Here is a 20,468-nt window from a genome sequence, read left to right on the forward strand (position 1 = left end):
AAGAAAAAATGCAATAGCTCATCTACTCATGCTACTAACACCCTCTTCCTTGACCTGACAGGACTACATTTTTAAAAGCTGACAAGTAATTCAATCTCCAATTAACAATTTTAAGTGGTGCAGCACATATCACTGTGTAAATGTTTCTCCAGGAATATATCCAAGGGTGAATGGAATTAAATCTCTAGGGAGACAAGACCAGTGCCTATGAGACCAAGAATACTTGGGGGTTCCGAAACAGTCTCTGAATACAAAGACGCAGGGTTACAAGTTCCTCTCCCCACTTTGTTGCCACTGTTGTCACTGGCAAACCCTCCAGAGCTGGTTGGCAGCTGGCAGGCTAGGGTTGGGGATCAAGAAGGGGCCCAGTAACACACTGCTGGCACAGAATGGGAAAGCCTCTGGTGTGAGCCACGGCTGGATTCAACACTGTCCACTGCAAGACCAAATATCTCTCAATTAGCAGCAAAATTATAAAGCGATCAGGTTTGGTGATGGATAAACTGGAGTAAAGGGACGGAGCTACCAGTGGTAGAAAAGATATTTAGCCAAAAAGAAACTGAGATGATACAGGCCAGAAATGACACTGGGAAGATCTCTGTTTACTGAGATGTAGGGAGAACAGAGGAATGAGTTAGACGGCAGAAGGATGGTAAGGATTCGAAGATGGACTGGTGAGGAACAGAGACTCATTTTTAATGCAACTGGGGTAGAGAAGAGCCACATGACAGTTTACTTGTTAAATGTATGAGAACAGGCATAGGCTTCCGGAGTCAAAACTGATGTCAAATGAAATCACTCACCTCAGGGATCCATCAACTGCTCATTTAGCTACAGACTCGAGCACACTGACAATAAATTACTTCCAAAAATAGAAAAATTTTAAAAGTGTGGTCTATTGAGGTATAATTCACATATAGTAAAATTGTCCATTTTTAGGTGTACATGAAATTTGACATCACATAGGCATATAACCACCACCACAATCACCCCAAAAGTTTTCATCAGCCCCCAAAGTATTCTCATTCCCTTTGTAATCAATTCCCTTCTCCCACCTCTGACAACCACTGATTCTTGGGTCTCAACAATATTGCCTTTTCTAGAATGTTATGAGTCTAGCTTCTTTCAGTCAGCATAATGCATCTGAGATTTATTCATGCTGACGCAGGTGGCAGTAGTTCCTTTTTTACTGCACAGTACTATTCCATTTTATGGAAATAACACACCTTGTCCATCTCTTTGCCTGTTAGCAGACATTTGGGTGGTCTCCAGTTTTTGGCAACTATGAATAAAGCTGCTAGAGACATTCATGTACAGGTTTCTGTATGAATACACATTTTCATTTCTGTTGAGTAAATACCTAGGAGTAGGACTGCTAGGTTATATGGTAAGTGGATAACTGACTCTATTTTTTTAAAAAGCTAAACTTTTTCAAAGTGGCTGTACCATTTTGCATTCCCACCAATACACATGAGAGTTCCAGTTGTTTTGCATCCTCACCAACACTTAGTATTGTCTGCTTAGAATTTTTTATTTTAGTTTAGTGGTGTCTAATTGTGGTTTTAATTTGCATTTCCCTAATGACTAATGATAAATATCTTTTTGTGTGCTTATTTACCATCCTTATGCCTTTGGTGAAATGTTTGTTCAAATTTCTTACCCATTTAAAAAGTTACTGGGTTGTTTTCCTATTATTGAGTTGTGAGAGCTATATATATGTGTGTGTGTGTGTGTGTGTGTGTATATATATATATATGTGTGTGTATATATATATATATACACATATATATATATACACATTTTTTTTTTTTCCCAGTCACCTCCCAGTGGTTTTTCTGAATAGGACATGGGACGTGAGGTTGGTGGAAGGCAGATGGCTGTGTGACTGTCTGCCTGTGCCCACCAGTGGCAAGGCACAGAGTTTGGTGCCTGCTGGGATCTGGCTTCTTGGGGAGTAACACTGACCTTTCTTTCATCTTTGTAGCCTTTTTGTTTGTGTTTTCTCATTTACATCTGATGGGTAGCAATTTAATGTTTTCCCCTTAGAACACATGAAAAGCTTGTTATTGTCTTTTAGCCTAAATTTAAGCTCCATGAGAGCAGGAATCATATTTGTACACCCACAGCATAAGAACAGAGCTTTACACACAACAGGCACACAATAAATGCAGGTGAACTACCATAATTCTCACTGCTCTATAAAAACTCAGCTCTGGTTTGTATTTTCAGCAAGTTGAACTACTATAAGCAAACGAAGTCTTTCCTATTAGTGTTATAATGTGTAGCAGGTTCCTTAAGCAAAATGAGTGGTTCAATTTTCCTCTCCTTTTAGTTTTCCCCAGTGTAGACACTGGGTTTTTCTTTCAAAATTCTTTACCTGGGCTAGAATTAAGCTAGTAACTCTATGTACTATAAAGTCATATTATACTAGGGTTGCTCTACTGAACTGCATAAACCTGCTTTAGCTGTTGAGAAGACATTTTATCAGAGGGTTAGATAGAAAATGAAGATACCCAAAACTTGAATATATGTTCCAATGGTCTTGACTTCTCATATTTGCATCTTATGCTGTTGGTTAAATTTGGATGAGTTCCTTTCCTTAATAAACACCGATTTCTCGATTTCTCTTATGTACAGACTATTTTAAAGGGCTTAAATTCCAGACTGAGACATTTAAAAAACTAGGAATCAGTGAAGAATCAACCAGAAAAACTTGAAGCCTGGGCATGATAATCTATAGCTCAATCTAAACAGCTCTTAAAGCTTCTCCTTTCATAATTCAACACCCCTGACTGTGTACATCAGCTGATTAGACTGTGTGAAGATGGCCACTCTGAATGAGAGGGGACATAGCCAGATTTGGATCCATGCACGGGGGACATTCCCGAGAATGATGAACAGCCAGGAGTCAGGTTTCTAAACAGTCTCGTTTCCTGCGTCTTTATCATATTCACACAGCAGTCTGTGCACAGCCAGGGACCAGGTCTGTCTTCCCCCTGGAAGACTGAAGTCCTTGCATTTCTAATCTACCAACGTGTGCAGTTCTTGCACTTTTAATTTATGAGCGTTTGGGGGGGACCTCTCTGACTTGGGAACATATTGGCTCGGTCTAATGCTTGGAGATTATTAAACTCGGAGCTATGCTCCACTATCAAGTCTACAGATCTTTTATTTAGAAGATATGGTGCTCTAAATGCACAAAGAGCTCCCTGTCACCTTCACATTAAAGCCCCTAGTGCCTGGTAAATGGAATTATATAGCTGTCATCTCCTTTCCCCAAAGTTTTAAGAGTACAATGGGCTCATTTTTTCACACTCCATCCCAGCTTCAGAACTAAGAGACCTACTTTGTATTGATTTAAGGTCTCAGAAATAAATAAACCTGCTTCACCGCTGTGATTCACAACAAATTCATGATACACTATTGCATGATATATTTCAAGCTCTGGCTCTGGCTCTCTTTTTCCTCTGGTGAGTGATGGGGGAGGTGGGAGGTAGTGGGGAGCTGCAAAGCTGACAGCTGGATGGTTATTGGAGATGGCTGCTGACTGCGAAGCCAAGAACAGACACTGTTGAAGGAGCACGGGATTTTTTTTAACTGGGGGGCAGGGGTGAAAAGCTAATTTACTTGGGTTTCAGGCTGGGGTTGGGGGAGAAGAAAGGTTAAGGGGATAGCAGAGGGAAAGATGGAATAGCAAAGCTTCAACTGAACACTAATTTGCAAAGACAGAGCTATGAACATGTGTAGAAAGAAAGGTGAAGAAAATCCAGCATAAGAAGGCGTAACATCTGACTGGAAGATGAAAACGCCCAGCTGCTCTGCTTAGGGCACTGTGCTGGCAGTCCTCAGGGGGCACTTAGCTTGAGTTCAGGGACGAGGTTTTATGAGAGGCAGAACGTGCCGAGACCCTACACGCCACAGAACCTGTGAAGTGGAGGCATCTCTTGATTCCAATACTCGGGAAGCATCCCAGTCCGGGAGGCTGGAATGGACCCTCTAGAGAGAGGGCAGAGATGTAATGGAGGTCCGCACGTATGAAGTGAGCCAGAGACTGCTCCCTGAGCTGAGAGGGTAATAAGCTCTAGCATTTTACATTTGGTTTGTGTGCCCATAGAGCTTAAGATTACCTCAGTCTACAGCATCTTTATTGATTCCTGAAATAAGTACCACCAAACCATGAGTTTTAACTAGTACCTAAATATGCAGCACTCAGAAAGACCTATCTTTCAATCATGTATTAGGATCCTGACTTTCGACACGGCAGGTGATGGGCAGGTCTAAAAGCCGTGCGTGACGCCATGTAGCAGACTCCTAAGGTTCCATAGAGTACTACTTCATAGTGGTGAGTTTTAGCTGTTTCTCTAGTAATTACTAAGTATTTCATATTTTCAGCTGGCAAGAATGTTATTTATGAGTCCAATTTCTTTTCTATCTTTGAAGAGCATTTCCATCTTCACTACATTTGTTCTTGAGACAAGACCAGACTCTGAAAGCAAAAATACATGGGAAAGAGTTTGGTTCTGTTCAGTTCTACATAAGCCAGACCATCAAACTGGGAGTTGCTTTGTTAATTTTGAACTGCTTTTTAAGAGGTATTCGTTTGTCTGTACAGAGAAACAGACTTTAGCCAAATATAAGGAAGAACTTTGTACAGATGAAAGGGATTGGCTGAAAAAGTACTGAGCTCCCCTTCAGTTGAGTTTTTCAAGCATAACGGAATGACTATTTGGTAATGGAGTCACAGAGGAAATTCAAACAACAGTTGGGTGGTTGGACTTCTGAGGATCCTTCCACTCCCAACAATTATAGTTCTATGGCCCCTTGGTGTCATCATGAACGATATCACCCCTCCCACCCACCATGGGGCATTTATTCTTCCACAATATGGATAAGAAACAAAAAATTTTTGAATTGTTATGCTTTACAACTCCCATTCCTAATCTTGCTAATATGTAATAATTTTACACATCACTGATATGTAATCTCACTAACATAAAATTCTCTCACATGTAGTCACTTTTTTGATCCCCCCCAACTCCTTCCCCTCATCTATTCTCTCCCTGCCCCAGCCTAACACGGTTCCCTGGCTACAAATCAAGATACGTCTTTATAGCATAACAGGATACTAGAAATTAAAGAGAATTTAAGATTAAGAGAAACTCTGGCCTTCACCTTAAGGTGGGAAACGTATTTTACAAAGAGGAAATTGAGCCCCAAAGAGATTAGAGCCCAACGTTGCTTTACCTAGTAAATGGCAAGGAGAGGAATAATCAAAACTTTTTCATTTGCTTTTTTTTTTTTTTAAATAATCTAAAGGCTTTGAAACTTCAAAAAGTTTGAGCACATTTACAATAGTTTGTCAAACATGATAATTCCTGAGTCTCTATTTAATGCCCAGGCAGAGACTCAGAGCTTTGACTTGATGCTTGTGTGCGTCTCCCGTCCTGAGTCTCTAAGCCACCATGCCCACATGGGCTGTCTTAGAGTCAGAGGCAATGGAGCTCTGAATACCAATTCTACCGGAGAGCCCGGGATCAGACTTCTGGTATACTACCTTGACTCACTAATGGAGTCCAAGATACCTGGTACAGTTTCCTACCAAACCCAAGGAACATCAAACGAAAGACAAATAAAACAACCCCCCAGACAGAGTGAGGTGTGCCCATATTTTGTGTGTGTGCAGGGGGAAGGGCTTGAAAACTAAGGGGACGCGCCCACTGCAACCCTTTCTGAGAACTCGTTCATAATGCTAACGCGAGGCTTACTCAGGAAGCTCAAATGCCCTCTTTAGAAAGGAGAGCGATCCCATCTGGAGCTTCGGAGCACAGGGCCTGTCTATTGTGAAAATAGGTAGTTAGGGACTTTTAAAAATGCAAATTGCTGGATTGATCCTTAGAGTGATTATGGGCTATTGTATCAACAAGTCCTTGGGGACTCTCGCAGACAGATGACTGACACATATACTACCCTATCAGGACTGAACATGGGGCCTCTCACATTAATGGCTTTCCAAAGTGTGTGACTGTCTTTAGATAACATCTATAGGGGAAGTCAATACATGAATGTACGCCACAGTGAGGACTGACATCTAACATTTTCTTAAAGGAATTTTTGCCTTCAAAGGGTCAGAAAATATAGAGAATGTTGTGTTCGTATTTCCCTTCCAGGGCCTGGATAATGAGTTGCAATGAGAAAGACCCCTAACTGCATCACAGGGAAGACCACAACAGTGCCAGTGATTTACCAGTATTAACTCATATAATCCGCACAAGAGCCTGGTAGATAGGTACTATTATGATCCCCGTTTTACAATTAATACAACTGTGACCTGGAAGGGTTAAATGCACTGCCCAAGGTCACACAACTCACAGGTGGCAGAGCCTGGACTCAAACGTGGCCAGTCTTAACTATTCCACCTCTTTCAGTTATGTGACAGTTACAATGCTGCCTCACAAAAGAGCTAAAGAACTGCCCCCTTGCTTTCTCGAGCCTCCGGGACTGACTCTCACGTTGAGTGTCACAGAGTCATGGGTGAGGAGGAAGGAGTACAGTGCAGTCCCCTGGCGCTACAAGCTCCTGGGAGGAACTCTGACACTGTACCCAACAGAGCCACATTTCATATTGTACAGACACATAAAAATATGTATTTGGAAACTGAGGTCCAGAGAAGGACTGATACCAAGTCTCAAAAGCAAGATTAGCAGAATTAGCCCCCTACAGGCCTAACATATAGCCCTAGCCACACTCATCACATAATTTTTTTTTTTCTGGCAGATTCAGTGGAAATAGGGGCCAGCTCTCGCTAAGGGGAATGAGATTATTGGATTTTTTTTTTTTTTTTTTTGCCTTAAACCAGAAGCTTTAAAATGCTTATCACAAGAAAATCATATATCACCTCTTGAATGAATCTATAATCTATCTATCAGGCCATGGGCACATGCCTTACCTCCACAGACAGTAACTGTCCAGAGGACAAGTCAAAAACTGCAATGCTGATTTCTTGGTATACAGAGAGAGCTTTCACCAAGTCTGGGGCAGTGGACTGAGAACTGGCAGGCTCTAGTCTACTTCCCTTATCACACTAGGTCCTCCCAGCCTACCCACCACCTGATGTTACAGTACACATATTACACAGAAACAGAGACGGGGAGTGGAGGGGAGAGGAAGTGGGTCCGAAAGTCACTGCAAACATCCAGTGGCACCTTGACTTAGGAGTTTATGACTCTACAAACTGTCACAGCCCCTTAAGGGTCTATCTTTCCAGTTCCCCAAGCACACAGACTGCTGCCTTTGCCAGGCCAGCATGACTCACTTTGAGCAGGTAGTCTGTCATGTCCATCAAGTCCGCCCTTACCACTCAGTGAGGCATTCTGAGGGATCTGCCCACCAACAGCCACAGTTTGTAGAGCTGGGAACCTATGATCCACTACCTGGAGTGACATGAAAGAGCAGGCCCTTAGAAGCTTCTCTTCCTAATGTCATCACTCTCGTGATGTTTGGACACAAAATAAAATGACCGGACTGCTTTCTCTTCTCAGGCCTTGTGGACACTAAGCCCAGGGGACTGAGCGCATCTTAAATGAAACTCGGGGATGTGGAAGTTCATGTTCTGCTGCTACTTCTAGTCTTTGTCAGTGGAACTAGGTTACTTTACCTCTTGCTGTTTTTTTGTCTTTCCATCTGTAAAATGGCCCTGATGCCACCAGCCCACCCAGAAGGTAGCAAGGAACCAGATAGATGTTCTTGATTTTAAGTTTCAAATAAAGTCATGCAGGCTGCCTCTAATCACCATCTCATTACCTTGAGTTCAAATGTCAACTCTGCTTCTGCAACACTTAAGGAAACCTGGATCCTGTATTTCTCCTCACCTTTGTAATACTTTGAGTATTTTACAAATAACTGCAGGCAGCGAAGAGCAAGACATTCAAGGAAAGAGAATACACAAATACTGAGATCACAAGGACAAGGGATCAAAAGACGCATATGGGGAGCTCTTTCTGGTTCTGGAACAAAAGACAGAGTGGCAAAGGATGGGGCCCGTGAATAAGATGTGTAGGTGAACGGTGAAATCACTGAAAGAGAAAAACAGGAAACCGCCGGGATGGTTATATTTTATATGCAGATGACCACTGTTGGCTACAAAAAGAAATCCTTTAAAAAGTAAGAGTCTTTGGAAGCAAGAGGTTAGAAGGTCTAAACTAATTAAAACCAGGTCGGCTAACGACAGGCAACATCACATGAGCACTGAGATGGAGAGTAGCTATAAAAGCTTGACGCGTACATGCAGTGTATTAAGTTGGGAATACGTGTCTCTCCAGCTTCATATCTATTAAAGGAACAAACAATTTACATGTGGCTGCATTACGGGAGTGTGATATGTGGAGTGACAAACCTTTCTCTTCACATCCAACTATGTTCAGTCAAAGCAGAGATGGGGTGGAGGGGGGTGAGGAGGGGAGGAGAAAAGCAGGGAGAAAGAAAGTTTTTAAAAAATCTCTGCCTCAGCAAAAGTTTTCATTAAAATTTTAGACAAATGATCCCTGTGTCCTTCTCCCTTGCTGCCTGGGGCTCCATGCTATTTCTATGCAAATAACAACCTCGTGGTTTATATCTTATTATTTCCACCAGAGCTGCAGTGCGACATGACCTGAGACGTGTAAGAGGTGGGTGGGGGGCTGGGGGGTGGAGTTAGGGAGGAGAGAGAGAGAGAGGAAGAAGGGAGAGACAGAGAGAGAGAGAAAGATGAAGTGGGTGTTCACTCAAGTGTGAACAAATATTGTCAGGAGTGAGCGTCAAGAACAAAAAAGAATTGCAGGGATAACGTGTTTATTTCAGTCCCCCCACCCGCCCTTGCAAACCGGCACCTTTTAAAATTCATTGGGCATCAGGCGATCATGCACAATCCATCTGCTTTCACTTTATCATTTGCATTTCATGCCTCCTGGCTTTTGATGTGCTGATACTTTGATGCAGTCAGGAGACACGCATTATCATTATTTCAATTTTCAAAGGGGTCAACGGGATCGGCACTTGCACACACAGATTTTTTTCCCCCCTACAACCTCTGCACAACCACCTCCCTTCTTATTCTTCACCCTAATTTTAACATAAAGGATGAAGACTCAAAAAGGTAGGGGTCAAATGTTTACAGCCTAAAAGCTCGCATACACTGCCTACATTCCCGCTTTACACAGGTACACGCGTACGACAAGCTAGATGGCCAGGGCTTGTGGAGTCTCTACAGGGTTTCAGACACACACAAAGACTCACACATGGAGACTCAGGGAGGCACACAGACAGAAAAAGAGGGATCTAGACGCAAGATACAGACACAAAGAGACAGAGACCAGCACTCACACAGGAAGAGGCATGCACTCAAAGTGACCTGGACACACGCCCAGAGGATGCGAGACAGATTCCTATAGGAAGAAAAGGCAGATGTGCAAAGAGACACCAGTGCAGACAAAGGCAGGATGTGCACAAGGAGGGAGGTGGAAGAGGCAGTCTGAGCGTGTGGCTCCTTTCTAGTTTCCTTTCTCGTACCTGAGAGGCAACAGGGGCAGACAGGACATTCTTAATGAATTTGCATGAAATCGGGGGTCTTCCAGCACCACGGCTGCACATAAGAGGCAGTGACATGAAGACAGTGAAGCGGGCAGAGCAGGGTTAAGTAACCCCTATAACTGATCACTCCCTTCAGCTACAAATGATCGCAGCCTTCTGGAAATGAGCATTGTGGGGTAAGTTACAGCTACAGCTTTACTGTCTTTTCCCTACAACTAGACTTCTCCTTTAACAAGCAGCCCTGCAGGCTAGGAGGAAGATGAATATAATGAATTTGATCATAACAATTCAACCGGGTTTTAAGAAAAAATTCCCTAATGCTTTCTTTGTGGCAGGATTGAAATTCAACTAGCAAGTTTTTAGGAAAAAACAAACAAACAAACAAAAACCCCAGCAGCAGCGACAACAACACAACACCACCACCTTTGCTTTTCAGAATATTCTTTGGATATCAGGGAGAAAATAAAAAACTCAATGTAGCAAGATACTTTTCAGAAATTAGCTCTTTGTTCAGGTACGGGAACATTATGGAAATGCAGGTGTCTTCTTTAAATTCTATCCTCACAGATAATGGTATCTACAATTCTCTTCAGCATTCATCAGTATCTCATCCTAAGAAGGTATCCAAAAGAACGACTTAAAAATAAAGTGAGTTTCTCCCGCAGCAATAATCTCCCTCAGTAGAGCAGTTCACAATATTTATTTCCAGGCTACTCTCCAAAAAGAGAGCAGGACATCCAAGTTTGCCGTTGTTAGCACTGCTCTGCCTTTCCTTGGAGAGAAAGGCAAGCCCAGAGAAGGACACGAAGTTCATACGAATGCAGAGAGCAAACTTATCACACCACACCATTCTCATTTCTGACATCCCCAAAAGCTAATTGGACTGATGGCAGCGTCAACTTATTCTAAATGGGAATGATAGGATAGGACACTTAATTCCCATCCTTCCACTTGAAAGCCAAGGCTTCATAAACAGTTTGTGTGAGTCTAGTAAACAACTTAGCATGCGTATAGCTCCGCAAGCTCAATCACCAAACCGTGTAAGGGAGAGGAAAAGGAAACTACAACTGTAATGTGAGCCAACACTTTGTGCCAACTACTAGCTGCTTTCACCTATGTTTTCTCATTTGATGTCCACAGCATCATTCAGCGGTGGAAATTATCATCCCCCTTTGACAGATAAAGAAAGCTGAGGAGTTGAGGGGTTATACGAGTTGTACGAGGTCAGTCAGCCAGCCAGCCTCAGACAATTACATATTCCTGGCTCTGGAGAGAAAATAATTTTCCTATGCCTGCAAAGGAGTGAGAACTATACTGTCGGGGACTTCCTGGGCACAGTGGTTAAGAATCCGCCTGCCAATCCCCCTGCAGGGGACACGGGTTCGAGCCCTGGTCCGGGAAGATCCCACATGCCGCGGAGCAACTAAGCCTGCGTGCCGCAACTACTGAAGTCCGCGTGCCTAGAGCCCGTGTTCTGCAACGAGAGAAGCCACCGCAATGAGAAGGCTATGCACCGCAGCAAAGAGCAGCCCCTACTCACCGCAACTAGAGAAAGCCCGCTCGTAGCAACAAAGACCCAACGTAGCCTAAATTAATTAATTAATTAAAAAAAAAAAAAAAGAACTACACTGCCCTTTATATATTCAGGTATTCTTAGATAGTTTTCACTCTTGCAAGCTGTGACCTCACTATCCATTTTTTTTCCCTCTCTGGAAAAGCCACTATGAGCTTGGATTGAAAAGGCACAAGCATTTCTTTTGAAGGGAAAATAAATCTCCATGTCATACTCTTTCTCAGCAATCCATCCATGCATCCATCCACCCATCTTTCCACTCAATAATTACCAAGTACTTCCTTACGTACAAGGGACCATCATATGTGCTCCTTTTCAGAGGTGCTTTCACAAATTTCTCAAAACATTAAAACTTGATACCCTCAACATGTTCAGAGGATGTTTCAGAGGTAGCTCCATGTCTGGGAATAGAACTCACATCCCTCGCTCACAGATGAGAAAAAGGGAGGGAAGGCAGAACAGAAGCATTCAATTAGTTCTGTATTTCTAGAAGGACATCAGAATGTAAGCTCCTCACAGCAGGAGTTTTATATGGTTTGTTTATTACATATCTTCAGGGCTTGGAATAGTGCCTGGCACATAGTAGGTACTCAAAACACTCATTTTGTTGAATGAATGAATGAATGAATAGGAGGGAAGATGGAGGGAGAGGGGAAGAGATAGACGGAGGAAGCCTTCCCCCAATCAGGATCTAGAATTAGGAATTCACAATAATCCTCCAAAAGCGTCACATACTTCTCCCAAACCCTAGAAACTTACTTTGTTGAGGGCCCCAGCTCCTGTCAGAATTAAGTGAGAATTTTCAACCTGGATGGTTCTCTGTCCCAGTCGGACAAGGTAAGCCCCAATCCCAATGGCCCGGCATGTAACCTTAAAAAAGAATAAATTCGACATGTCACATATTTATGTTCCCTCCCTAGCTATAATAACTAAGGCACAGATATGTAAAATCCACATTAACAGAAAAAAGATATTGCTTTTTTAGGAAATCTGTTTGATTAATAACAATACAAAAACACAATTTCCTGGTTAAAGCAAAGAAGGTACAGAATTCATTCAATGATTCAAGTTACAGACAGTTAAAGGATCATACGCCCTTTACTTCTTACACTTTTGTTTATTTCACAGAAGCTTGGCATCTACACTAGAGGTATGAACAAGGAAAACAGTAAGAGGAGAAGAAATTTCAGCTGTTAATACTCTGGTAGAATATTTAGAGAAATAAGAAGTTAAACTAAAGGCTAACATGAGGTGCTAGGCTTAGCTGGGAAATTCAATTATTTACATTATCCTGCCTTCCTACTTTCGTGCACAATTAAAATCAAATTGTAGATATACAGTTTTTAAGAAATGCTCCCATTTGGGACTAAGTAGCGGGGATGGGAGCAAAAACAAATCCTGGTCAGCTCTTCAAAAATCTCACGCTCTGGCAAGATTTACCAGGCTAATGGTGATGATCTCATCATAGGCCAACGAGGATTCTCCAGCAATCATTCCAGAACCTCGAAGGTTCTCTGCTCCAAGTCCCTCTTCCTTCCCAATAATATCGGTTATCTTGTACCTAGTGGATACAGCCATGCCAAATTATACAGGTTAAACACGTTAACAACAATCCATTAAAAGAATAACCACCATTAACAGGCTGCTAAAAGCATACTGAAAGCTTATATTTAATACCAGGGCTCTGTACTTTTTTTTTATACTCTTCATTCATATATCTTTCCTTCTTAGTTTGGTGCCTATTTTGTCTGGAAGCAATATGGTATAGCAGAAAGAGCAAAATCTGGAACTAAGTAGACAGGTTTAAATCCCTGCTCTGACACATACAGCAGTGTGACTCTAGGGATAATAGTAACTTGTGTAAAATGGGATTTATAGTATCCACTTCTACGGGTTGACATGAAAGTTAAAGCAGCAAGGAGAGGGTTTGACACATAGATGGCGCTCCGATGTTAGATACCCTCTCTTACTTTCTAGGACAAGTTTCTTAAAAGCAGGGTCAATGTGTATCTCTCTCTAATAAGCAACAGCCATTAAATCAACCATTTTAGATAAATGTTACAAAGGAATAAAAAAAAGAATCCAGAGGCACAGTGAGAACACTCAGCCCAATTTCTCAAGTCAAAAATCCTCTCTCTTTCCAAGACAAGGATGAAGGGGAAGGTCAACATAGTGCACTCTATCCCTGCTCCTTTGTAAGTATCAAGTGTATACACGAGAGTTCCTGGCATAGTCCTCTGGAGGGGCAGGGAGAATGTGTATAGAAGTGAAATGCTGGACAAGTTGTCCAGAAAGCATCCTGTGGATCCAGAGGGAGCCACCCATCTGTCTTCTCGGCAGGGGATTAGGAGTGATAGCTGATAATGGGAAATGGGAGATGGGGAATGCAACTAATAAAAGAAAGGAAAAATACAAAGTTGGAAGTAGAGATGGGCATATATTATTTATCGCTCCATGTGTACCCTTAAGGCTTGGCATTGGGTACAGTTTTAGAAATTGAAATAATAAATAAATATCCCACAGTGGCTCTTAAACTTTTTTTTTTTTTTTTGCTCCCATATTTCTCTGTTCCCTTACTTCCAGCCTTCCATCAATTCCTTTTCTTTGCCCTTGCTGTTTGTCTGTGGCTTTGCGTTTCTGCTTCCCAGATTCCCAATAATCCCTTCTCACAATAATTCCCCAGTTCTTCCTTTCGCTCTGTATCTAGACTCTAGTATAGAGTTACGTTACAGGTAAAGCTAATCTCCCTTAAGGGGTTAATGAGCCACATTAATTTGGTGGTGGTAGTGGGGGAAATGTGTTCTTTTAATAAGGCCCACATGCCATATAGTCACAAATACTCATGGGCCCAGTCAGCCTTCTTTGCAAAGCAGATCTTCTCCCTCCTCAGGAGTGCATACTGCTTCACAGTTGTTTGTGATTTGTTAAGTGGCATCTTCTCCCGTTGTATTACATGAAAAAGATTAAACATTTCCCATTTTCTGCTCTGTGATCTGAGCCTTCTACCTTTAAGAGTATCATTCTTTAAAGTAGTACCAGGGACTTCCCTGGTGGTCCAGTGGTTAAGACTCCACGTTTCTACTGCAGGGGGCACGGGTTCAATCCCTGTTAGGGGAAATAAGATCCCCTCGTGCTGCATGGCATGGCCAAAAAAAAAAAAGTAGTACCAAATTTTAATGTTACTAATAATCAAAACCTTTGTGTAGTGTAACACAATTAACAAAACATGTTCATGTATATCATTTTTGATCCTCACAACAGTCCAGTGTGATAGGGAATATCATCTCCATTATCATAGATAATGATACCCAGGATTTTTGATTGCTTACTATGTGCTGAGTTCTGTGCTAATAAGGGCTTTGCATATATTGGTTTACTTGATCTTCATCATACAGATGAGGAAACTAAAGCTCAGAGAAGAAAACTGACTTGCTTTAACAAAAGCAATATACAAAATCAATAGCTTTCTGAGATACCAGTAATAAAGAGTTGAAAAATATAATGGCGGGGGTGGGGTGGGAATCCCATTCAGAGTAGCAAGAAAACTGCAAAACATATAGGGATATTTAAAAATTGGCAAAATCCCACCGTACCTACACTGTATACCAAGACATCCTAGGATGGATGCCACAGTGAACTGTCAGGTGCACTGAAGGATATTTCAGATTTTTGAGAGAAACACTATGATATGTGATATCTGTTGGATCCCGTGTGAACTACTAGTTTTAAGTAGTTCATGGTTTAACATGAGGTACTGCTACATTCCTTTTGACAATGTCCTATCTTTGCAAAGCTGGGTTTTCAGTTTCTGTGGGGGAAAAAAAAAAAAGTTCTGCACAAAAATCAGTGCAGAACAAGATGTGAGGGTGGCTATGTCCAAGCTGATTCCAAGGTTTGCAATGTCGTATGGATGCAAATATCCCATTAGTAAGTAACTGTAATTATTTAAGAATAGAATAAAATTTTTTCAGTTATGTGTATTATACAGTTGACCCTTGAACAATGCCAGGGTTAGGGGCATCGACCCTCAGCAGTTGAAAATCCGAGTATAACTTAGAGTTGGCCCTCAGATATATGGTTCTTCCATATCCATGGATGCACATCGGTAGATTCAACCAACCACAGATGGTGTAGTACTGTTGTATTTACTGTTGAAAATGTCCACATAGAAGTGGACCCGCACAGTTCAAACCCACGCTGTTCGTGGCATAAATACTTATGAAGCTGTCTGGGTCAGCTTCCTTAAAAACCAGAAATATTAGGCATATCTTTTTGCCTAAAGGTGCTGTGAAAAAATTACAGAGACAGTAAAGGTGCTGTGGACCAAGAAAGAGTGGGAATTTCTGGCATAATCTATATAAAGAAAACTATAAAACTTTAAAAAATACACTTAAATAACTGGAAAAACATACCATGTTTCTTGTTGGGAAGAGTTAATATTATGAAGCTCTCAGATCTTCCTAAATTGATTTATAAACCTAATGCAATCTGAATCAAAATCATTATGGAAAGTTTTGGGGAATTAAAAAAAAAATGAGCCTATCTGTAAAAAGACAAAAATAACTAATAAAACTTGGGGAAAAATTCAGAATGTGAGGAACTCTGGCCCATTAAAGTAGTTAAAATAGTGTGGCTTTAGTCCAAGAATAGAACAAAAAACAGAATATAAAGCCTGGTAATTGAGTTAAGATTACTAAAAAAGTGAGGAAAGTATGAATTATTCAATAAATGGTATTGGAGCAACTGATTAACATTCTGGAAAATACTTGCAGATAGATTATAAAAATGTTCAACTTCACTGGGGATCAAAAATACCAGTTAAAATAACAATTGCTGTTTTTATCCTATTTTATTAATTTACAATAAACAGTGTTGGCAAGGGTGGAGAAAAAATTAAAGAGGGGAAACAAGCACTACCATATACTGCTGGTGGGAGTGCAACTCTTGGGAGGACAATTTGAAATTATCCAAAAAAATCTTTTAAAAAATGGACATACTTTTTGACCAGTAATTCCACTTTTAGAGATTAACCCAAAGGGAATAGCCAGAGATATTCTTCAAAGTTTACATAAAAGAATGACCAGCCCAGGGATATAGCAGTAAAAACTGGGATAGTCTGTATGTTCAAATATGATATATTCATTATAATGATTTATATGAAGCCATTAAATATCATATTCTCAAATAATACTGTAAGAATATATAAAATTTCTCCCTAAATAATATTTAGTAAAAAGAACAAATTACAAAAGCCCTTTTCTATTATGATCCTAATTATGTAGGAAAAAAGGTGTATGTATGTATGTATGTGTATGTATATATATATATATATATATATATATATATAACAGAAAGAATATAATATACATTAATAACCGTGATCCTATGATCTCTTGGTAGGACTGTAGCTGATTTTTACTTTTTCTTCATAATTGTTTATATGTTCCAACTTTTCAAATTGAATAATTATTATAAATATAGTTTTAAAACCTTAATCAATAATGTCTTTCAGCTAGTAAGTGGTACAGCTGAGATACAAACCTAAGGCTTCTAGATTATTCAACAAGCAATCTTCACTGCTCTTCAAGGTCATGATCAGCAGGACAGTGAGAAAAAAATGATCATATTCTCCTTTCTTTAATCCACGGCCAAATTATTCTGATACATGATACCTACCTGGATTCTCCTTCATCCTCCACGTGTTCACAATGGACAGAGTTGAGAGCACTGACTCTCTTATAATCTTGAGGGGTCAGATATAAATATTTGTATCCCTGTGGGAAACACAAATAGTTTTTAACTCATTATTTGCCATCACCACAGAAGACCCAGCAAAGCATGCATAATGCAGCTTGTTCCAAAGCTGGCTTTAAATCGCCAAATCGTGTCTCAGATTTACTGTCTCATAGAATACTACCACAGATAGTTCTTTGAAAGATGGAAGTGCCTATTTCTGCAGTCACTGACTGTGTCCTTGAAACAAGATATCTTGGAGCTGCAACTCCAGGTATGTTCCACTCATTTCCTTTTCATCAAGGTTAAAGGGTCATTCTCTAATCTTTAGTGACACCTCTATTAAAGATATCAACACAAAATTAAAGAATTATATGAATTACTCTTCTTCATTTTCTCAAATCCATAGTACCATCAAAATATAGATGGGTCAAGGATAACTGAGAGCATCACAAAACTAGGATATTCAATCTTCAAATCAGAAGTCTGTGCAGTGCTAATGATCAGTAATCACTGAGCTCATACCTTTTGCTTTTTTAAATAAACAACTTCTAATCCCTATGTACATTAAAAGATTATACTAACACTTCATAACTGACTTATTTTTATACATACATATACACACTCACATAGAAACTAGTTATTTAATATGTGTGTTCACCTGAAGTGAATCAGTCACTCAGAAAAAAAAAAAAAAAAAAAAAGAAGCAGAGAAAAACTTTTAAAATACTATGAGAAATTATGTCCACCATTTAACTGAATTTGTCCCACAGGGAGCACAACATGCCAGAGACATGAATTTGAATTTGCCACTGATTTTGCCTGACTTATGACGAGAATGCCCTGTAGCACTGAGTGTCAGTAGTATGTCTGTCAGCACATATTTACTGAGTGCCTATTATGTGCAAGATACTAAGACACAGAACAAACAGAAAGGAACAAAACAGGCAAAAATTCCTGGCCTTGTACAACTCATCTTCTAGTAGGAGAGTCAGAAAATACACAAAATAAGTAAGTTAAGCATACAATGTTAATGGGAATAATGTTTAAGGAAAAAATAAAATAGAGGAAGGAGACAGGAGAGTTGGCAGAGTTGAACTTTTAGAAGAATAGCCAGGGAAGGCTTTATTGAAAATGTCATTTGAGCCAAGACCTGAAGAGCTGAGGAAATGAGACATGAGGATATTTGGGGGGAAAGCATTCAGGCAGAAGGAACCACAAGTGTGAAGCTGCTGAGTGTGTCCAGCAGGCTCAAGAAACAGTGAAAAGGCTGGTAGAGCCTCAGTGTGGAATCAGGTGGGAGCAGCAAGAGAACAAGGACGGAGTGGTACTAGAAGGCCAGTCTAGGGAGGGCCTTGCAGGTAACTATATGGTTTCTGGCCCTCACTTGAGTGAGTTGGGAAGGCTTTAAAGGGTTTTAATCAGAGGAAAGTTTTGAGTTGTGATCTGATTTACATTTAACTGGATCATTCCACTTTCTGTTGAGAGTAGACTTTGGGTAGGGGTAGGGGCAAGGCCAGAAGCAGGAAGGTCAATTAGGAAACAATGCAATAAATGCAGTAAGAGGTGACAGGGACTTGGACTACTGTGTAGCAGTGGAAGTGCTCACAGATGGTTGGGTTCTGGATATATTTTGAAGGTCAGGATGTACACATGATTTATTGACAGAGAGGATGTGGGATATGAGAAAGAGAGGTCAAGGATAACTCCAAGGTCTTTTACTTAGATGAGGAATAGAGGTATCATTTATTGAGACAGAGAATATTGTGGGAAGAACAGATTTAAGGAAGAAGATTAGAAGCTACGTTTAGGCAGATGTGCAGGTAGAGATGTGGAGTCTGGATACATGAATCTGAAGTTCAGGGGCAGGATATAAATTTGGAAGTTTATCAGTTTATAGATGGAATTTAAAGCTTTAAGACTGGATCACCAAGGGAAGATGAATATAGAAAAGAGGAGAGGTCCAGGGACCAAGCCCTAAAACACCTTTTTTTTCCTTCTTTTTTTTTTTTTTTTTAAACATCTTTATTGAAGTATAATTGCCTTACAATGGTGTGTTAGCTTCTGCTTTATAACAAAGTGAATCAGTTATACATATACAATATGTTCCCATATCTCTTCCCTCTTCCATCTCCCTCCCTCCCACCCTCCCCATCCCACCCCTCTAGGTGGTCACAAACCTCACCTTCCATACAAGCTATCCTGCCATAGCACCAGGTGAGAGGGCACTGGGCCCATGTGGGGTTGAGGCTGGGGAGTCCTAGACTTCTTGGTCCTGCCACAGCCTCTGTGGCACTGATATCTGTCTCCGTTCACATTTTTTTTTATAATTTAAAAAATTGAGATAAAAATTCACATAACATAAAACCGGCCATTTTAAAGTGTACAATTCAGTAGTTTTTAGTATATTCAGATGCTGTGCAACCACCACCACTATCTAATTCCAGGATATTTCCATCACCCCCAAAAGAAATACTGTATTTATTAGAGGTCACCAACAATTCCCATATACTTTTAAAATGAATTTTACTGAAGCATAATTTACGTGCAATAAAATCCATCAGTTTTAAGTGTTGTAGTTCGATGAGTTCTGACAAATGTATACACTTGTGTGTAATCACCACCACAATCAAAATATAGAATATTTCCATCACCCCCTGACACTCTTACATTTAAAGATGTAAAAGGTAGCAAAGGAAACTGAGAAAGAGTGGCTAGGGGGGTAAAAAGGAGACTGTAGGTTCCTGGAAACCAAGAGAAGAAAGTATTTCAAGGAGGAAGGAGTAACCAACCACATGGAATACTGCTGAAACGTCAAATAGGTGAGATTCAGAGTTTAACAATATGGAATCAATGGCGACCTTGACAAAAGCAGCTCTGATGGAATGGTGAGGGTGCAAGGGGAACTGACATGGGTACCAGAGGGGATGGGAGGGAGAAGAGTATCTGGAAATAGCAAGAAGAGAAACTCTTTTAAGAAGTCTTGCTGTACAGGGAAGGAAAAAATGGGGTAGGGTTAGTGACTGGAGGGGTAAGTGTCTGTGTGCTAAAAAAAGGAGTATATTTAACAGAGAGGGAAAAAGTGACGATGTAAGAAAGAAGGGGGAGAAGTTTTGATCTACATCCTTAAGTTGGCAAGAAGGGAAAGGATCGAGCATAGCGGGATTGGCCTTAGATAGAAGCAGGGACCGTTCATCAAAGTACAGGAGAGAAGGCGGAGAATAAGAGCACAGATGCAGATATACAGGAGCTCGTGGAGGCTCTCTTCTAATTGCTTCCATTTTCTCAGTGAATTGGGAAGCAGCATCATCAGCTAAGAGTGAGGATGAAGGAAGAGGGTGTTGGAGGTTTGAGGAGAGAGATGTCAAATTGTCAATCAGGAGGTTGGTAAGCTTGAATTTAAAGTAAGAACAGTCAACAGCACAGTGTATTTTTCTCCATTAGTGTTCAGCTATGCAGGTGAGGAAAAGGACTAGATGGAGAGAGTTGGATTTAAACAAGGTTTCTGTACAGACATGGAGTAAGCGGAATGAAGAGAAAAAGCAAAGAAATTGAAGGCATGGGAAAGGTAGTGATTACGATGATTAGCCTATGGTAG

The 20,468-nt window shown here is 40.7% G+C and overlaps 1 protein-coding gene across 2 annotated transcripts in view; it reads right to left on the minus strand.

Moving 5' to 3' along the window:
• ACACA (acetyl-CoA carboxylase alpha) overlaps positions 1-20,468 on the minus strand; it is a 268,738-nt gene that overhangs the window by 46,925 nt on the left and 201,345 nt on the right. For both annotated transcript variants that reach the window (XM_036835516.1, XM_036835517.1), the window contains exons 43-45: positions 16,814-16,911; positions 12,578-12,698; positions 11,897-12,007 (exon numbers count right to left, since the gene is read on the minus strand). In XM_036835516.1, coding sequence (XP_036691411.1) covers positions 11,897-12,007; positions 12,578-12,698; positions 16,814-16,911 — 330 coding nt within the window. The remainder of the gene's footprint in view (positions 1-11,896; positions 12,008-12,577; positions 12,699-16,813; positions 16,912-20,468) is intronic.

This window comes from Balaenoptera musculus, chromosome 20, assembly GCF_009873245.2.
Source record: "Balaenoptera musculus isolate JJ_BM4_2016_0621 chromosome 20, mBalMus1.pri.v3, whole genome shotgun sequence".
Taxonomy (NCBI): Eukaryota; Metazoa; Chordata; class Mammalia; order Artiodactyla; family Balaenopteridae; genus Balaenoptera; species Balaenoptera musculus.